The sequence below is a fragment of the Jatropha curcas genome, chromosome 10 (assembly GCF_041381405.1).
Source record: "Jatropha curcas cultivar XTBG-Jc1 chromosome 10, XTBG_Jcur_1.0, whole genome shotgun sequence".
NCBI classification, from domain to species: Eukaryota; Viridiplantae; Streptophyta; class Magnoliopsida; order Malpighiales; family Euphorbiaceae; genus Jatropha; species Jatropha curcas.
Genome location: NC_143160.1, coordinates 4,445,371 through 4,465,249, shown reverse-complemented (window position 1 = coordinate 4,465,249; position 19,879 = coordinate 4,445,371). Strand labels below are relative to the sequence as shown.

The 19,879-nt window shown below is 34.3% G+C and overlaps 2 protein-coding genes across 3 annotated transcripts; both read right to left on the bottom strand.

The window, feature by feature from the left end:
* Window positions 1–500: 500 nt before the first annotated feature.
* LOC105640253 (Galactose oxidase/kelch repeat superfamily protein) lies at window positions 501–11,622 on the bottom strand. 2 transcript variants are annotated; one of them, XM_012224523.4, is made up of 21 exons: window positions 11,042–11,616; window positions 10,679–10,765; window positions 10,513–10,581; window positions 10,265–10,397; window positions 10,125–10,171; window positions 9,893–9,979; window positions 9,179–9,240; window positions 8,030–8,072; window positions 7,861–7,941; window positions 6,611–6,727; window positions 6,047–6,152; window positions 5,459–5,522; window positions 5,107–5,149; window positions 4,569–4,829; window positions 4,333–4,494; window positions 3,561–3,701; window positions 2,913–3,065; window positions 2,595–2,681; window positions 1,942–2,010; window positions 1,749–1,831; window positions 501–917 (listed from the first exon to the last, which is right to left on the bottom strand). In XM_012224523.4, the coding sequence occupies exons 1-21, from the start codon at window positions 11,171–11,173 to the stop codon at window positions 911–913; spliced, it is 2,034 nt and encodes a 677-aa protein (XP_012079913.1). In that variant the 5' UTR covers window positions 11,174–11,616; the 3' UTR covers window positions 501–910. The 2 variants fall into 2 exon arrangements, with proteins under 2 accessions (XP_012079913.1, XP_089571486.1); XM_089715360.1 differs by lacking the exon at window positions 501–917 and having other exon boundaries at window positions 1,745–1,831; window positions 11,042–11,622.
* A 1,421-nt stretch (window positions 11,623–13,043) lies between these two features.
* Window positions 13,044–15,083, bottom strand: LOC149492954 (cytochrome P450 71AP13-like). Its single transcript, XM_089726590.1, has 2 exons — window positions 13,909–15,083; window positions 13,044–13,822 (listed from the first exon to the last, which is right to left on the bottom strand). The coding sequence occupies exons 1-2, from the start codon at window positions 14,836–14,838 to the stop codon at window positions 13,199–13,201; spliced, it is 1,554 nt and encodes a 517-aa protein (XP_089582716.1). The 5' UTR covers window positions 14,839–15,083; the 3' UTR covers window positions 13,044–13,198.
* Between the last annotated feature and the right edge of the window lie 4,796 nt (window positions 15,084–19,879).

Below are 19,879 nucleotides of genomic sequence, written 5' to 3'. Positions count from 1 at the left end.
AACCCTACAGATGTCATACAAATATTTTTAAAGTTGCATGCGTGAAGGGTATATGCATATATAAATTGTAAATGGGTGTCGTTGGAACTTCAAGCTGCAGTGGGTTCTTCTTTTGAGAGACAGGAGAAAAGAAAGAGTGAGAAAGAAAGAAATGATAAAGAGACACTGCAAGACGCTTAATTTTGGCACTATTTAGTTTAGTAAGGAGAAAGAAAGGGCTCATATAAAAGAGCAGACTGCAGAGGGCCTCCCAGTGCCAGTAGGGGAAAGCGATGGAAGAGAAGGCTCTTCTTTTTAAGAGTTCTGATTCTATGTTTTACTCATCATTTCACCCATTCCTTCCTCCATGTGTGATTGTGGTCTTGCACAGACTCTTATAGACCAGAAGGAATTTCTGTTTGCCAATGCCACAAAGCCCACGTGGATCTTATTTATTTCCGTGGCTAGGTTAATTGGAGCATATCATTATCACATGCATTGATATTTTTAGAGATAAAACATTGAAGCTTAAGAACTAGGTTTATTAGTAAACTCAAGATAACATTTGAAAATTAGATACAATTCCAAATTTTACATTTCCACTGTCCGGTTCCAAAATGGTCTAAACTGTAATGGTTCCTCCATAGCTTTCTATCAATGAAATCCACTGATGAAGTTGGGGAAGCCACTTAGACCTTGTCAAGCCTTGACATTTATCCTGCATTGATGATTGTCTCTACCCGTCCGAAATTCATGGTCCTTCAATCCACATCTTTGCAAAGGGATGCAAACCTAACTAAATACGACAACTTGCACACAGCCAAATCATTCTTGCAGATATCTCGTAACTCATCGTAAACCATAAACAAGTGTATTCTCACTTCCATAATTCGCTGGATGTATCAAAATTCCTTCCCAACTTTGAGATAATTCAAGCCCTTAAATATAGTGGAATTAAGCATGATATATTAAACGCCTCAGCAATCAAAATTACTAAATGATCACTTTTCAATGTTATTTTATAGTTTAAGCTATTCAGATGCTATCTATATTACCCGCTCTTCTTCTTGCCTCTCTTTTTTGAATTAATTTCAGTCTCTGCCTCCTTGGCTTTTTGTTTCGCCTCTAATGTAATCAACTGCCATATACACGCACAAAAAATGAAACTATGCAAATTTCAGGCAGAAGGCTTTTACAGTGTAATAATCCCTATGATAGAAAATAAAAATTACCTCATCAAGTAGTAGTTTGAGTTTCCTATGCCATGCTTGAATAATATCAAAATGATCTTTCCAAAACTCCTGTAATATACCATTGGCATATTATAGGAGCTTTGAAAAGATGATTTTGATTTTGCACAAGCTTGGTATAGGGAACTCAAAACCACTTCTTGATAAGCTAATGTTCAGTTTTTATCATAGGGATTATACTATAGAAGCCTTCCGCCTGAAAAATTTCAACCTAAGTATATTTGCATAGTCTCATTTTTATGTGTTTACATTGCAGTTGGCTATATTAGAAGAGGAACAAAAAGCTGAAGAAGTAGAAGTAGAGGCTGACACTAGTTCAAAGAAGTGAGGCAAAAAGGATAGCAATTAATATAGATAGGAGCTAAATAGCTTAAGCTAAAATTGTAGAATTAAGCACGATATATTAAACATGGGTTGCGATGATTTGAAAACAATTAGTATCAGTAAACAAAATTACTAAATGAACAATTATCAACATTATTTGATAGCTTAAAGCTATTTGGACACTATTTGTATTACCTGTTTTTCTTCTTGCCTCTCTTTTTTGAACTAGCTTCAGGCTCTGCTTCCTCGGCTTTTTGCTCCGCCTCCAATATAGCCAACTGCAATGTACACACAAACAAGAATGAAATTTTGCAAATGTAACTAGATTGAAATCTTTTAGGTAGAAGGCTTCTATAATATAATCCTTGTGATAGAAACTGAAGATTACCTCATCCAGAAGTGGTTTGAGTTCCCTATACCGAGCTTCAGCAAGATCAAAACCATCTTTTCGAAGCTCCTGCAATGCCAATGCCATAGTTATGTCACATATAGACATTCATAAACACCTCCAGCTCTCTACATTTTGTTTTTGTTCCCACATACAAGTGATAACGATAGCACATAACAGTGAATCCTCTCCTAAAACATGAAGTATTATACCGGGAACAGCTCACAAGTGATTATTTCAGTTCTTTATGTTTCCTCCTTACCTCCCCCAAGCAAAACACCCATCCCTTTCTTGTCTTTTTTTTTTCCCCAAACATAGTTTAAATAAGTCACATATGAGGATCCCCATTGCATGGCAAAGGTCCTTTGCAAGTGAACTAAATTGGAAAGCTAACTTCATCCTAATTATAGGTGAATTAAACTCGAGTGGTTTGTATGCCTAATCAATCAAATTCAACGTAATTAATAAATTCCATTTATTAAATGTCCTTTTAGCTGGGATTATAACCTTTGATGAGTGACTGGAGCTTAGATTATATGAATTATTGTAAATTAACCAATAGGAATTATAGAGAAGCAGATATGCATATACTTGATTTTTAGTAACTTTAGTATAAAATTAACACAACCAAAAAAGTTAAGCAGGAAACAGACCTTTCCAGTGTGTTGAGTGTGTTCATGGGCTGCCATTTGCCAGTACAAATTTGTCCGCCTATAAAAATCCCTCAAAGATTCTCCAGGCTACACAGTGAAAGACATCAAAAACAACTAAGCGTTAGTCCCAAACTAGTTGGGGCCAGCTATATGAATCCTTTGTTTCCAATATATGCACTCATCAAATTAATGTCAATGCAAATCAAAGTATAAGTCGGAACAAAATTTTGAAATGCTCATGAACTTGAGACTCAGAAATTCTAAAGTCAAGGTTTTCCTATCCAGAATCACAATCCAAAAAACAATAAAAAAGAGTACCATTGGGGTTCTTTGTGAATCTGATAGGCCAAGATTAGCTCTGATTTGCTCAATTCTGGCCCGTTTCTCCTTTCTACGAAGATTTTTTTTCTCGCCCTTTATTATAGCAACAGCATCTCCCACTTTAAGTGATGCAGCACCAGTGTTCCTAGTCTATATTCAAAGAAAAGGACAAACCAACTTAGCACAAATATAAAAGCAAGCTAACAAAGTCAAAGTCGCTTTAATTAATGGAGAACCATTGTTTCTGGCACATTATAGAAAAAATGTCTGACAGACTTGCTAACACAACACACTTGATGCATGCTATTTTGTCAATGCTTATTTGGATGACTGAAAACATATAAAAAATGAAGCAATTGAAAATTAAAGGATGGAAAAGATAATTTTAGATACTATGATATGTAGCTAAATGTCAAATTCATAATGTAATTCTGCATATTCCAAATTCAAGCTGGAAAAAGGGAAGAAAAGAGGATGGGAAAATAAAACAGAAGCAACATGGATAGTATAAAAAATAAGTTTGAGCAAGAGATAGAGAAAATGTGTAATCCTCCCAAGTCTCAACCACAAAAGATTCAAAGAAGGTGAAAAGGATTAACATTTACAAATTTGATTTTGATAAAATGGGAATGTAAGAAGAAACACCTCTGCATCATCAACATCATCCTCGTCGTCATCATCAGTCTCATCACTGTTGTCATCACTGCTGCATTCATCATCACTTGCATCTTCATCCTCATCATCATCTTCATCCTCTGATGCATCCACCCATTCTGATTTAGATGCCTAAGTTAAGAAAGAAAAATGCAATCAATAAAATGACATATTGCTAAACAGAATCTTTGCGATCCATTTGATAATTAAGCATTGTACATAATACAGTTGAACACAAAAACAACTTCAAAACTTTCATTATATTCATTGGAAGCATCTAACTGGGAACTGCTAACTGAAAAAATCTCAAATTTGAAAAAAAAAATCTACCTAGGACCATATCGTTCTCTATTCAAATTAAAGAAGACAAGAACTTCTATCTCAAATCGAGAAAGAGTCCAATCTAACAACTTCAAATTTATAGGTGCATTGAATCATGGTTCTGCATTCTTGCCCCCTTTTACTCCTCAAAAAAATAAGATTATCTAGGAACCAAGCTTTGATCCTTGTCTTTGAACTTGTACAGAGTATGTATAATTTTAAGTTTTTAACATGAAAGCCAGTGAATGAAAGTGCATTTTATTGCTAGATTTAAGACTTCTGGGGCATAATTGTCACTTGCAATAAAATGACAAGCTTTAAGCTCCAAAGAGGAATTCAAGTTAAATGGTCATGATTTTAGGGCTAATAAATACAAAGATGTGCAATCTCGAACAACACAAATCAACAAGGTACTAGAAGTAGGGATGAAAATTTAACAAACCGGAATAATACACTTCCACTCATCAAGTTTGCTGAGGTTAAGAGAATACAAATCATCAAGTGTAATTTCTTGGTCTTTGTTCTCCATCATGCCACCATATATGTATAATGTATCTTTGCCAACAACCATGCAGGAATTTATACGTCCACACGGCTTCACTGTCTACAAGTTCAGGCTAGATCCATAAATCACTAATCCAATGAACTAAGTGCATGAGCTAATAAACTTCAACAAACCTCTGGCGAAACAGAATTTTGTGGAACTAGTTTAGCTTTAGATGCTTCAGGCTTTTCATCAAATTTGGCATCCAAAGAACCATCAAGAATAACCATGTTTGTTTTCATACTCTGAGATATTGCATCAATGCTGCTTTCTGTATCAGCTGCTTCTTCATGGTAATCTGGATTATCATCATCATTTGGGGGACACACCATTTCCATTGCATCCATCTTGTCTGCAGCAGATTCATTAGACCTTCGTTCAGAACTCTTTTTTAACTGCAGGCAACAATTGAAGGCACTCAATTAGCATCAAATGAAAAGCCATCAGAAATAGAGTTTAAAAAAGGTAAAAAATACCCATAGATAGCACGGAAAAATATATTGCAATTCTAGAAGAGCAGAGAGAGAGAGGGGGAGCAAGACTTCACACCAGCAAATATCCTTTTCTTTTATATCAATAGTAAGACTATATTTCAGGTACTGCCCTTCCCCTTGTATAAATATTAAGTAGCCTTGACACTAAATCTCCAAGTACAAATATTCATGAATGTACCTTATCTTTTGTTGACTTTTCCTTCCGCAGCTCTAAGGGATACCTACATCAAAAAGGTGAAAGACACACAAGTTTCCATTGAAGAAAGATACAATGTATTGTACCACATGAAGCATAAGTTTCCATAGCGAAAAAGAAACAATGTAATACCTTACCCAAAGTTTCTAATTCTAAATGCCAAATTAAACACCATTTATCATGTTCCAAAATAATCATAGGGAGGAGAAACATATCATCAGAATAAGTCTGGTATGAACATAAAACTCATTACTATGTTGTGAATTCTTATAAGCAACACTCTATCTTTAAGGAATTGACAGTATCATATCAACTACTTAGCGAGCAGGATTACCAGCGATAGTTGTCTAATTGGAAGCCATAAAGTTCATTCAAGAATAAGCTCATCATTACATCCCCTGCGCCAGTAAATAAAATAACTATTGCTCAGAGAAAACAAATGAAGAGGCAGAGGCCACAGGAATAAATTACAATTTGAATGAAATAAAGCAGGATAATAACTGATACAAACAGGCGATTTCATTATAAGTAATGATTTTACTTAAAGCAATAAAATAACTGACTCAGGACATATTGAGTCGGGCCTCAGGATATACAACGAAAGATGACGAAAAAGTCAATGGAATATCACATCCACAACTTATGCAAAAAGCCAAAAAACAGAGAAATGATGGATGGTATGCCAAACAAAATGTACTTCTTTTGTTCACCTTATATCCATCTAGAAAAATGAAATGCATCTCTGTGATCACAGATTAAATAACATGTTGCTTCAGATGTGCACAATTTCATAAACATGTAGCTGCATGTTAAGCATGATGACACATTGGAAAATATTAGGCATTAAACAGTAGAAACTAAAAGAAGATATATGTAGAAGCAGTGGCATGCATATACACAACACACCAAAGAAGAAACCCACCTTCCATTTCCATATCCACTACACCTCCGAATAATAAAGCACGCTTCTTATGAACACACATGGAGAACCCAGCACGAGGACCAGGAGGCATCCCACTTTTCTTTACCTATCACAAGGAAACTACATTGAGACTAAAAACATTGATGACAGGTAATTTATTTATTTATTTATTTATTTTTTTTTTTGGGGGGTGGGGGGGGGGGGGGGGGTGGGTGTTAGAAAAGGTTAAAAAAAAGATAAAAAAGTGGCATGCTCTTGTATTTTATGAAATGGTACAGTGGCGTTTGACAAGATAAGTAATTTAGAGAAGAAGTTTTCAGGAGATATCATGTTATGCTTATCAAAAGAAATGCTCCACTTTCAGGTGTCTGCAGCTTTAGAATTGAGAACGTCTTAAAATAGTGACAGTATAAATAGCACAATGTGATCAAATAACAACCACAGCGCATCCAAATTGAACGCAGTAAGAGTAAGATGTTGACCATATAAAATAAAGAACAAGGATAGAAGTATCACAAGAAAATGACTTTTGATAATTACTGTAGAAAACGAAGACAGACCAACCTTGTTCCATTCCCAAGTCCTAGGATCAAGCGACCACATGTCTGAGTGAACAATACCTTTCTCGGAGCTGTTCTTATCAGATGACACCTCTTTCGAATAGCCACCATATAAAAAAATCTACAATGTCAAAGAACGAGCATAACATCCATCATAACTTGTGGATGATATATTAAGAATTAAGAAAAATAATAAAAATAAGACCTATGCTGCAAGAGTGCCACAAAGACCAGAGCAGTCAACAAATTTCTGCTTTTGGGAGCTATATTCTTTTAGGCAGTCAGCAAATACCTTATGCAAGCATGACAATGAACAGGTCAACGGCCAAGTAGCATTGTAGTTAAGAAGCAGCAGGTGGACCCACCCAAATGGTTAAGGGGGGCCAAAAAATAATTTTAATTAATTAAGAGGGGCAAGTTACTTTTGTTTCAATTTCTTATTTTACACTAAAAATTTCAAAAAAAATTTGGAGCGGGGGAGCCACAGCCCCCCTTGTGACGTCTGCCCTGAGAAGCAAGGAGTAAGATGTGTTACAATTCATTCAGGAAAGCCTCAGAGAAATCATGAAGCAAAGTTATCAGAATTAATCCAACTTTCATTCATTTCCGCACATCAAACTCAAACATAAAGACTAAAGCTTGTCCTAATCAAGTGAGCTTTAATTTGATTTCCTAGTTATATTAAACATTTAATTAAAAGCCATGAAGAAGTTACTATACTATTCAATGCAGATGGTTGCATGTTACTTGTACAACAAAGATATGGATCCTTATCACATACTAAAATGGGGTACAACCACCTTGGACATCCATCAATGAATTTTCATTATTGAGGCAATAAAAGAGCATACATGTGAAAATGAATCCTGATTCACACTTAAACTTGTGCTACAGCTTTTAAATTATACAAATCACCTATGCAATCGACCTACAACAGGTATCAAATTCTCACTCCAAGAATCTAGGAAATAGGAATCATGAAATTGAGACCTATGTAATAAATTATCATCACAGAGCTTTTGTCCATCAATTTTCAAATCAATCAAACATGTACAATCTCAATAAAATAAGTTCATCCTCAGCTCAAATAAAATTTGAGTAATTGGTGTATTATATGCCCCACAAATTACAGCACATCTTGGACAGAATCAAGATTACTGAAAAAAAAAAACCAACATTAAAAGTACCAAATGAAACTTCTGTTAGAAATTAGAACCAGCATACACATAAGTTTCCATTGGCATTTTAACTCACCTCATCTTGATATACAAAAAACTGAAAGCCACTCCGTGCACTTGGCCACATTGCTCCAAGCTTAGGCTTTATCTCTTGCCACTACAATGCAACAAAAAATTGCTCTTAAGACATAACAACAGAACATCACAATAGTTGACCATCAAATTATCAGCCAAACCATGTGCACCTTATACTGATCTAGGTCAAAGATATACAGATCATTATAATATCTGCACAAGCAAAGAAAGAAAAATTTCATCAATTTTCAAATTATAGTTTATCAATAACAAGATTTAAGGGGGAAAAAATGCAAAACTTCATGGAAAACACAAGTATAGAAAACCAAAGAATTGTCATAAAAATGATTGGTGAATCATATTGCAAACAACTACTTAAACCATGAAAGCTAAAAAGCAAGTATTTTTCAACCCAGATTTGATATCATTTCTTTTAGAATCTTAATTTTATGTCAAACATCTCAAGATGCCATAAAGTTGGAATTGCTCAAAATTTTTGAGAGAAGAAAAGATAAAAAGGCAATTTTTTGAGCAATAAGATAAACCATGCTTACAGGGATATGTTAAGTAACAAATTTTCAATCTTATGCAAACAGGATATATTTTGCTTATTTTCTGAGTTACAAATTTGCAAGCACCCATCAATCAATCTCCTATTATGAAAGAATACAGCAATTTTGGAGAGGGCCTTTACAGAGAACAATCTATCATCACTGATTAAACAACCCACAGACATTACATGACTTGATTATACCAATAAGTATTAATCTCCTCAAATAAGGATGAAACTTAAAAGGCTGAAAGAGAGGGGAAAAAAAAATCCCTTCAGCATATCAAAACTTTTTACTGGAACCCTAACTCCAACTGTTACCAATCTTTCTCTCCAGTGCCAGCTAAATGAGCATTCCAATATAAAGCTCATCTAGTATCTTAATTCAGATGCCAGTATGCTTAATGCGCAGAAAATTCTCCAGGGAAATTAGGTCCAACATATCACATGCTTCAAACTAACCATAACTAAAACTTGTAGATTGTGAATTTTTTCTATAGTTAATCTAAACTACACTTATTTCACCTGTAAGAATCATCCTTCATTGCAACCATAAAACGACTAACAAATACATAGACCAGAAGTCCTTTGAGGGACAGTAAATAGGCCCAGGAAAGCACTACACCACAATAAACTTGAAACTAATTCCGCGTAATGTTTTGGGACAAGGTAGATAATAATTCAAGTAGATGGATAACATAAATGACATGCGCAAATAACTTATTGGTTAAAAATCAATAAGCCGTTTTTATGATAACTGATCAACAACCTCACTTCTCTAAGAGTGTCATAGAAGCCACCAAAAAGAACAATTTTGTGCTTGTATAAAACCTGCAAAAAAACCCAAAAGGCAGGAGGAGAAAAGTTCAAATGAGTTGTAAAACGTCATATGTTCAGTGAAGATAAGCAAGCAGGAATGACAGGATATGAGCAGCAAAATCATGCAAGTTTCTAACCTATATATCATATCATTTAATGATCTTCACCATGATAAATGTCACAGGAATGACAGGATACCTGCAGCAAAATCATGCAAGTTTCTAACCTATATATCATATATTTTAATGATCTTCACCATGATAAATGTTAAATCATCTGAGATAGTAACTTTTTAATTTGTTTGACCAAATCAACAGTATCAAATAAGATTCCTAACCTTTGTCGATTTTCTCTTCTTTTCCAACCAAATTTTGTTTGAAAGTCAGTTCTTATAAGATCCATTTTCAATATCTTTTATTCTAGTCAATCAGCATTACCATGATACAGATAGAACTATTTGCTTAATATATGAAAATACAGGCTATTCCAAGTGCCAACCATCCCAAGCATCCAGTACTAAGCATATATCAAGAATCCACATAAATTAAGAAACGGCAGAGTATTTTAATCAATCAATAAAATGAAAGGAAAGAAGTGGAGATGCACAAATGTAACATCCTTTCTACTCAAGCAATAAGCACATCAAGAGAAGACTTGTACTAACCATTCGATGACCTGAACGTGGACTAGGACTGCCTTTGAAGTTTAACTGTTCCCACTGATTTGTTTTCAGATCCAAGACCCAGAAGTCCTGTGAGGCAAAAAAAAAAAAAAAAAAAACTCATTCTAAGTGTAATGGTTGCAAATATTACTTTTGGCTATTTAAAGCCCAGAACAAAACAAACTATTTCTTCTTTGAAATTAAGCATAGAAGAAGAAGATAACACAAGTTTCACCTTGTAGTGATGGAACCGCTCCTGATTTGGGGATGTAAATTCACCTCCTATTAACAAACAAATGCACTTATAAGCATATTGCTAAGGCAAAGAGAAAAATATCAGGGACCATTTTTTCCATTTTGCATTAAAGAATCTACCAAATATATAAAGAAAATTCTTCCATGCAACTGCCTGATGAGCACTACGAGGAGGTGGACTATTGGGGCTTGAAATCATCTTCCATTCTTGTTTTTCCACCTCATAACGGTAAAGATCACCATATACAAATGTCTGCAATGATTTACATCACCATAATCTATTTAAATAAAAGTGACAACACTCATTCACTTCAAGAAAAAAAATGGTAACATTCATGGAATAACATTAAAATTTCCTGAGAGCTAACCTTACTACCATTGTAGAATTCACCACCATAAAGAATTAACTCAGTGTCCTTCAATGGATTAATGTTTAACTATACAATAACACAAGAACGCATCCAAGTTATAAGGACAATAGTGAATGATAAACCATCTCAATTAAGAATTGCAACAATCACAGGAGAATATTACCGTACAATTGGACCGAGGGGACGGAGCAGGGACATTTTCCTCCACGTGGACTTCCTTCTTCTTAGCTTCCTCTTTTTGTATGCTCAACTGCAGGAGAAAGAAAAAACAAGAAAAGGAAAAAACAGAAAGAGTAAACTACACAATTTTTCCATTGCTTCACTTGCTAAAACTGCTTCAGTTATTATTCAACAAGGCCATTATTCCACAACCGAGACGCAGCGTCTTCACCTAGAAATGTCCTTTAATTGATATTCCATAAACCGCATACTCCAACTTTTTGCTAAGGTAACTAAATTTAATCGATCATAAACCACTAAATTTAAATGGAAATTAAGCATTTAAAAAGGAATTGATTAGTTATACCAAAATGGCGTCAATGTCATCTTCAGGAGAGAGTTTCTTCGTCTCTCTGCGAGCTCTCTTCTCCTCAGCTTTCGCAGTTTTCTTCTCTGTTTTCTCTTTGCCTTTTCCCGGTTTCTTCGTTTTCTTTCCCATTTATCTTTTCTTCTTTCCTTAAACTAAGCCAAATAACCGTACCCTTTGTAGGTGCAGACTGCAGAGTGGTGGCGCAAGAAAAAGAAACCGAACTCTGAGACTGGGAGATGCATTTTTAAACGATCGCTTCTCTCCGGAACGATGCCGTTTTATTTGAGGGAAAAAAGTGCCGCGCTGCCGCTATGTTTCATGTTCCAAAACTAAGGGCCAGCCAGCCCCAATCCAAGTGCTAGATAATTCTCCGCCGGTTGATCCTTGATGTACAGAATTTAAAAAAATCCCATGAAGTGCTCCAATATTTGTTCGGAAAAAGGTTCAAGTTGTACCTCGACTTGGGTTAAAAAGAACAAAAAAACCCATGGATTAAAAAATTTATAAATTTGGTATTTTATTCTCATTTACTCAATTTTTCACCACGTCCATGCGTGAAAAGCAAACTTAAACCTAAGCGATTGAAAGCTAATCTTGTTAACTTACCACAAAAGCTTATTTTTTGTTAACTACAATATTTTGTTAACATTCCTAAAGACAAAAGCTTCAATACAACAAAATGATTATCAACACAGCTAATGTAAAACACAAAGCAAACACCAATCAGAACTCCCTTTTCTTTGCCCTTTTATACTCCTTTTTGTTCTCTTACGTCCATTGTCAGTGATTCCATCTCCCTGTCCATGGTCTTGAATTAGGATTACATAACAAACTTCTGCTGCATGGTAGACCTTCGTTCTTAGGGAATGGAGGATCTAGATTTGATTGGAACTCAGCTGGTTAATCATATATGTAGCTCTCTGGGTCTATTTTTGGGTCATGTCATTCAAACAAGTCACATTCCTTTAGCTGGAAAATCACAAAATTTTTTAAATAAATGTTTAATAACAAAAGGAAGATTAAGAAGATTGAAAAGGGTATGGAATTATGCTTATTGTTGAATCAATGACAAAAGAAGTTGATTAACAAAAAGAACAAATTCACATTTAGCTTTAAGAATCTGCAGGAATAAACTCTTCTACCTATGTTCTTCTCGCTCTAAGAAATTCAACGAGCCTTCGACCCACAAATACAATATGATTCACTCCCTTCTAATCTACTCTGGCTGTGAATTGGATTGCTTCGATGATTACTCGCTCTCGAAACTCGAGTAGCATAACTCATTTTCTTTCTCTCTGTCGCTTTCCTTCTCCAACTTGGTAGATTTCGTTTAACAGATAATAGATTTAGGGATATAAGTTTGAAGTTGGGAATTTTGGCTAAGGAGATTGGGCTAAGTGAAATAGTTACTGTTACTATTTACTCGAGAAAAAAAATTTTAATTGATTTATTTATTTTTGTTGATCGCGTGTGGTACACACTTTAACCCTTAGTGAAAAATTGGGCCCGTGAGAACAAAATACCTAAGTTCATAGATTTTTTTACCCAAAAGTTCGTTTATGGGTATTTTGTACATTTAACCCAAGTTCATGGTATAAATTGAAACTTTTTCCTATTTGTTTCTTTTAACTGCAAGAGAATTTTAATGGTTGGCTGATGGATATAATTGAAATTAATCAATCCAAATGAAATGCCTATAAAATTAAATAGAAATTGAATAATAGGCTTAGACTGGAAACGAGAAAATGGATATAGAAAAAGACATTTTAAATGCAACTTTAGACCAATAAATGAAAATATTATCAGCACATGGAAATGCACGTGGCTGTAGTTAAGAGAACTGCATAGAGAACCAAAGAAAGAAAGAAAGAAAATACTCTTATCATACTGAAGGAAAACATTAACAAGTGTGGGTAGCTTTCTCCAGTAAAATTGGATATAGACATATAGCAGCCATACAACAGCAAAACAAGAATCCATGATAAGACATGACAAGAAATGAAGAAATTGAGCTCTGTAAGTGGAAGATGCAATTAGAGGTAAATGTGGAGTAAGTACAGATAAATAGGAGAGAGGTTCGATCAAAGCTCAAAATACATTTTTATTTTAACAGCATGCTAATACTTTAAAAATTACAATTATAACTGGCATTTCTCATTTCTGGCTTAGTGGAAAGTGAGGTTTGGCAATGACATGCAGATGCACAGTTCTGTGCACTGATATGCCAAAAGCTTCTGTATTATCTATATCAGTGGCTTTTACTCCTGCAGGAAGTTCCCAATCAAAGCTATGGAGTAGTTGAGCTAAAGCGAGCTCAACCACTGCTGATCCAAATGCAATGCCTGGGCAGATTCTTCTACCAGCTCCAAATGGTATAAACTCAAAATCCTGCCCCTTATAGTCTATAGTGCTATCCATAAATCTTTCCGGTTCAAAAATTTCCGGATTTTCCCATATTTCTTGATCTCTTGCGATCGCCCATCCATTGATATAAATCCTTGTTCTAGCTGGAATATCATACCCATCTATCACAACATCTTCTAATGATTCTCTTGGCACTAAAACTGGGACCGGGGGATGTAGTCGGAAAACCTCTTTAATAACAACTTTCATATATTGCAGCTGATGCAAATCACTCTCCTGCACAACCGTTCTAACTCCGACAATGCTTCGTACTTCCTTTTGTGCTTTTTCCATAACTCTTGGATTCATCATTAGTTCTGTCATTGCCCAATCCAGAATTATAAAAGTCGTATCAGTTCCTGCAGCAAACATATCCTGTCATACCATAGCAACTAATTAGTATACAATACTTAAATTGACTTTATTAAAATTATCAAGAATTAAAACTATAACCTACTAACCAAGATTACTGCTTTAACGTTATCCATGGTAATAGGCAAATCAGAAGATGAAGAGCCGTTCTTCTGTATATCAAGTAAAACGTCTACTAAATCTTTCTTTTCTTCTGTTTTTCCTTCGGAATTGCTATGTTCAGCTATTACGCTGTCAAAGAACCGGTCAAAACGTCTAAAAGTGTTGATTAATTTTGACTTCATTCCCGTTAAGCTGTGTACAAACTCCATAGAAGGAAAATAATCTCCAAGGCTAAATCCGCCAAGCAAATCCTGGTAATCATTGAGCATCTTTTCAAAATCATTTCTATCATACTCTCCTCCTCCCGAAAAGTCTCTTCCAAGCGCAGCCCGGCAGAGAACATCATTTGCATATAGTCCAATCATCTTGCTTAGGTTGGTGGGTTGTGGATAAGACTCCCCTATCCGCCTAACCAAACGAGCAACTTCTTCTTCTCTAACATAGCCAAAAGATTGGACGCGCTTGGCGCTTAAAAGCTCAAGTACGCAAACTTTTCTTATATTTCTCCAGTAAGCACCATGAGGGGAAAAGGCAATATCAGTGCAACCGTAGAAAAGGTATTTAGCAGAATAGAGTTGAGGACGGCTAGAAAGTACAAGATCATGGGTTTTTAGAGCTTCTTTAGCTAATTTAGCGGATGAAACCACAACCGTTGGAATCTCGCCAAGCTGCAAGAATAGGATCGGACCGTACTTGCGAGATAGGCGATAAAGAGATATGTGGGGCATGTTACCCAGTTGGTGAAGGTTGCCTACGATGGGTAATTTTTTCGGGCCTGGAGGGAGATTCAGTTTCTTTATTTTGTTGTGTTTATTCTTCGACAGGAACAGATGTATGATCAGTACTATAAAAATGGAGGCGAAAAGCAAGGAGGTTTTGATGAAGCCTTCATTTGTAAATTGAAGCCAGAGAGCCATTGGCTTTTAGTTTTCTTCAACAAACCTGTTGAGTGGTCCGATATTCAGGTTCAGCGAAGTAGATTTATGTAGCAAGAAAGTGGCATATCATGCTAACTATCAAAACAAAGCTATCAAAGTTCCCATCACGATCAGAGAGAGTTGCCTTTGTAGAAAATTTGTTTTTTACATTAGAAATCCAATAATTTGAAAAGTTCTCGATAATTCTGTGAACAGCAGTGGAGAAAAAGCCGGCTGAATACGTAAACTCCGCTTAGAATTGTGTAATTTTAATATTACGAAGCCTTAACTTTGAGGATGATTTATTATACACGTGAATAAATAAATTTGGATGATATTACATATCTTTTAGTATTTATATTAATTAGTTTAAGATTTTAAGTTTTTATCTGTAAAATATCAACTTAATATGTAGTTAATATGACTTTTAGAATAATAATTTTATATAAATTTAAACTTTTTAAATAGTGTTTGATTAATTTAATTTTACAAATTGAATACATTTAATTAGAGTGTTTAACACGTATAACCTTATAAATCAAAGTGTTTGATGGATTAAAGTAAAAGTTAAGAGTATACAAGATTAAATTAATAAAGTTCAAAAGTTAATTTATGTAATTGGCCCATAAAAGACATATGCTACTAATATTTACGCAATGGAAAATTAGACTGACTACATGCCTCCACTTATAAATTAAATTAATGAAAATAAAATATTTACAAAAAATATTTTTACTTTATTCTTTTTTTTTTCTTATATATAGTTAGAAATACATATTATAAAAAAAATTTTATTTTTATTAATTTAATTTAAGGGTGGAATCATATACCCGATTTTAGGTAAATATCTTCAAGGAGACAACTCGATTGCCACTTATGAGTATATATTAGTCGCATTCTTCCAACGGGTCTTGTATTTATTGAAAAGTTCAAAAAGTATAATCATTTTTCGTTTTCTCTTTTTCTATACAAACATGAGAAATCAAAATTATCAAATGTAATTATGTAAGCCGTAATAAAGGAGGAAAAAATTTGCTCTAAATTTATAATTCCTCTGAGAGTCCTTTTCGAATAAATTAATTCCATAATCATGATTCATTTATAAATAAATTCTATAATCATATGATTCATTTGTTTCAAACGGGGTGTAAATTTCCTCCACGAATATATATTAAGTTTCTTGTAACAAATTAATTGGTCATAATATCTATAAGTATCTTTTTATCAGAATATAATACTCATGAGGGGAAATTTAGATTGTCAACAAATTCATCAGAGTAAACTAGTCTGGTTTAGTGTAGAATTATATTAAGAAAATAAAATAAATTAAAGAAACAGTTAGGAAGAATATGTAGTTGCAACAGTTAAAGGAGAAAATTTTGGGTGAATGCTGAGGCCGGTGCACTCGGCAACGTCCAAGTCCTCTCCTCGTTCAACACCGTGCAATGCCCAATCAAACCTATATAGTAAATTTGAAATTTTGTAAGTATTGAGGAGAGAGCATTCGAATTTAAATTTATTGTCAGTTTGTATATATATTTTCACTAACTAGATCAAATCTTTTATTTAATTTGTAAATACATAAAATCTTTTACTTAATTTGTAAATAGATAAAATCCTGGTGGCCATTAAATTGGGCCTAACATTGGTAGATAGAAAGAAGACCATTTTCATCCATACAAAATATGGGTGGTCTTGATTAGTAGCAAAAGATATAACTATGTCAAATACAAGTCTAATTTCTATTTATACGTGATCTAGTTATACAAATATCGAAAGCAAAATATCTCGTGTTTGAATTCTCACGATCAATTTTCATTAATTTAATAGATCAATACAAAAGGTACCCCTTTTATATAGTTTAAAATGTTACTTCAACCTATTTGATTTCCCAATAAATAAAAATAGAGAATGTGCCCATAATTTGTTTATGGAACCATCTATAAACCAAATTAATGAAAAAATATTTTTTTCCAAGAAAATTACTATCTCATCATGAAAGTTTTGACCAATTTATTTAAATAGTCCCCGCTATTTAGTCAAATATTCACTATATCCTCAAGTTTGACACCGCTAAACTGTACAATAATTCTATCCAAATTTTGTGTTTTTGCTGTTAAATCACAAGAAAAAAAACTTAGGAGGGTATATTAGATTAGGACTCTGTTAAATTTTCAAAAATTTTAAAATTCCAATAGTATTCAATTCAAATTGTTTTGAAGTCTATTAAAATTTTATAGTATTTGAAATACCTCGAATTTTTATTTTCGAAACTCTTGAATTTTTATTAAATCAAAAATCAGAAATTTTGATCGGGTGGGCTGTAAGTAGAATAAAATCTCCATTCGAGCCCAAGTTTGCGAGTTGCGCCTAAGCCCAAATATATCATCGGAAATTTTCGATTTGAGAAAAGTTAAAATTTTCGAGAAATAATATGAAACTGCAGCAATTTAATCTATTATGAATATATATAAATTAATTATCCTGAAATCAAATATTGTTACTATTAATATTTTTATTATTATTGAGTTAATGGAGAAAAAGTTATGGAACCTAACTAAAACAATCGAAACAAATCGAACTGAACCCGAAAATCGAATTGATTTTTCGAAAAACCACACGAATAACTTGAGAACCAGTGGAAAAATCCGAGAATCAAGCGAAAATCAAGCAAAATCATCAAATTAGACCAAACCGGTTTGAATCGAACCGGAATGGCCTAGAATTTGCTAGAAACCGCCTTTCTTCTTTCTTTCTTTTTCTTTCTCTTCTTCTTCTCTGCGCGAACTCACCGCCCCCCCCTCCCCTCTCTTGTTTTCCAATCACCTGAGACCAGCGCCTTCGACCACCACTCCTCCACCTCCAGTTTCCTTTTCTCTCTGTTTCCGCTGGCGCAGCAAAGGAGAGCTGTGCTATTCCGATCGGCACAGCCTCCTGCAGCTCCTCTCTTCGATTCTCCGGCAAGATCAACCAAGGACCGGTCGATTAGACCCTCCTCATGACGCTAATAGCTTTGTTGGCCACAGTCCTCGTCAGTTCCATCCAAGTTCGTACCAACAGTATCGGTTTTGAGCATTCGAGCTATTTTCGATCATTTTAACCGGAAATATTCAATTTTCCACACATTCTATAGCTAGGTAAATTGATTTTTGACCCTATTTCAGTATATTTTCATGAATTCTTTGATTATAGTTTAAGAATGAGTGTAGCATGATTATGACTGCAATTATTATTGCTAATACTTAGGCTATTGCAGAAATTTATATATATCTAGCTACTGTTTAGGTGAATGGGATTAGGAATTTTGAATTTTTGCTTTTGAATTGGTATATAAAGTGATTCCTATATCGATGGTTACATTATTACATTTATTATAAATCCTTGTGAAGAATTAAGCATTCTTTAGGTTGAAGGTAGCTAGTTAGCTATATGTTCAAGCCCTTGTTATCCTATGAAGGAATTATTAACTTGTTTCCATTTTGAATGAGTTATAAACTAAATTTTATTAAGAAATGTGCAAAACCAATGGATATATCGTGGGTATTAAATAGAAAACTTTGAAGCCCTTGAGCGAGCAACAATTTATTTAGTTGATTTCTTGAATTGTAGTGTTTTGGCCGGATGAGTATGTGAAGTCGTAAACCAGGTTCTTGATGCGGTATAAGCTTAAGTTTAGGAAACTATATTATTGTTGGTGGACAGCAGCTATTTCGGATACTTCGTACCATTTTATATAATCGGCATGGAAACAAATATATGTATGTATTGATATATTTAATACTCTTATGTCGGTTACCGCTTGATAACAATATTCTTGCTAAATTAACAATTCAAATATAAAACGCTTTAGCTATATCTAGAAGTTGTATTTTTATGCCAAAGACAGAAAAATTGATAGGCCTTAATTATATGTTTAAGTTGCGAGTTGGGTTACTTAAAGTGTGCATTAGTTTAGTGACTAATGTAGAGTTTTAATAACAATTAAATATGATGTTTATACCTTGAACAAGAATGATTGGTAATATGTTTGGAACAAGTGAAGGTTATTTTTAATTTGCGAGTTATGGTTGAATGGTGATATTGTTGTTTTGGAAGGAGGATGGGATTTTAAATTGATTGATTGCCCGACGGATGGGCTGTGTGCATTGATTGATAAAGATATAATAATATTGTGATATTTGAGCAGGTAGATAGTCCAATTTTTAAGGGAGGTGCTGCCGAAATTTTGATAGAACTTAGACTAAATTTTAATTAATAACATAATAAATAAGCTTATTTAGACAAATTCTATAATTTGATACATAATAAATAAAGTGCTCTAATTATTTATTTTCGTTGTTATTGTTTATTATTATTATTTATTTTATTGTTGTTGTTTATTGTTAATATTATTATTTATTTATTCATTTATTTGCATTTGAGAATGGATGTCTAATTGTGCATCGCATTACGACGTGCAACTGATCAATATGTCTGCATTTGATTGCAATGTTTGATTAATTATGTTGTGATAATGCTATGCTTTGTTTGTGTGGAATTGAGATGAAGTGGACCACCGTGGGTTTGTGAGGACGGTCTGTGATATGGATCCTGAATATGATATGATATTTGACCGTCGGCCGGGAAAATGGGAGATCGGCGCCCCCGTGTGCACCTGATGATATGGATTATGTGGAAAACCACAGGATGGCTTCTTGTTGTTGCACACCTGATAATCTAGATTTGATTGTAGCCCGCAGGGTGGCCTCCTGTTGTGAGCACTTGATGATCTAGATTGGATGGAGACCGCAGGGTGGCCTCCTGTTGGTATGGAAAAGAAAAGGGAGAATGGAAAAAAAAAAAACAATGAGAGGACTGGTTAGTGAGGATTAGACCAGTTGGCCGTATGGGGGATCGGCTCCCTGGTGCACATGTATGAGAGGGCGAGCCATGTGTGAGGACAGCTCGTTGGGGTTTCAGGTGGCGCCACCGACTAATTTCCACGTGATGTGATTATATGAAGATGTTTATGATTGTGAGTGTTGGTGATATGCCATTTGTG

Bases quoted from the DNA above. Each gene is read 5' to 3' on its own strand.
- LOC105640253 (XM_012224523.4), bottom strand. From the start codon at position 11,173: ATGGGAAAGAAAACGAAGAAACCGGGAAAAGGCAAAGAGAAAACAGAG. The intron at 10,398-10,512 runs GTTAGCTCTCAG...AAATCATTGCAG, and splicing joins AATTCTACAATGGTAGTAAG to ACATTTGTATATGGTGATCT. The intron at 9,980-10,124 runs GTGAAACTTGTG...TTTGCCTCACAG, and splicing joins AGCGGTTCCATCACTACAAG to GACTTCTGGGTCTTGGATCT.
- LOC149492954 (XM_089726590.1), bottom strand. From the start codon at position 14,838: ATGGCTCTCTGGCTTCAATTTACAAATGAAGGCTTCATCAAAACCTCC. The intron at 13,823-13,908 runs GTTAGTAGGTTA...ATGGTATGACAG, and splicing joins ACGTTAAAGCAGTAATCTTG to GATATGTTTGCTGCAGGAAC.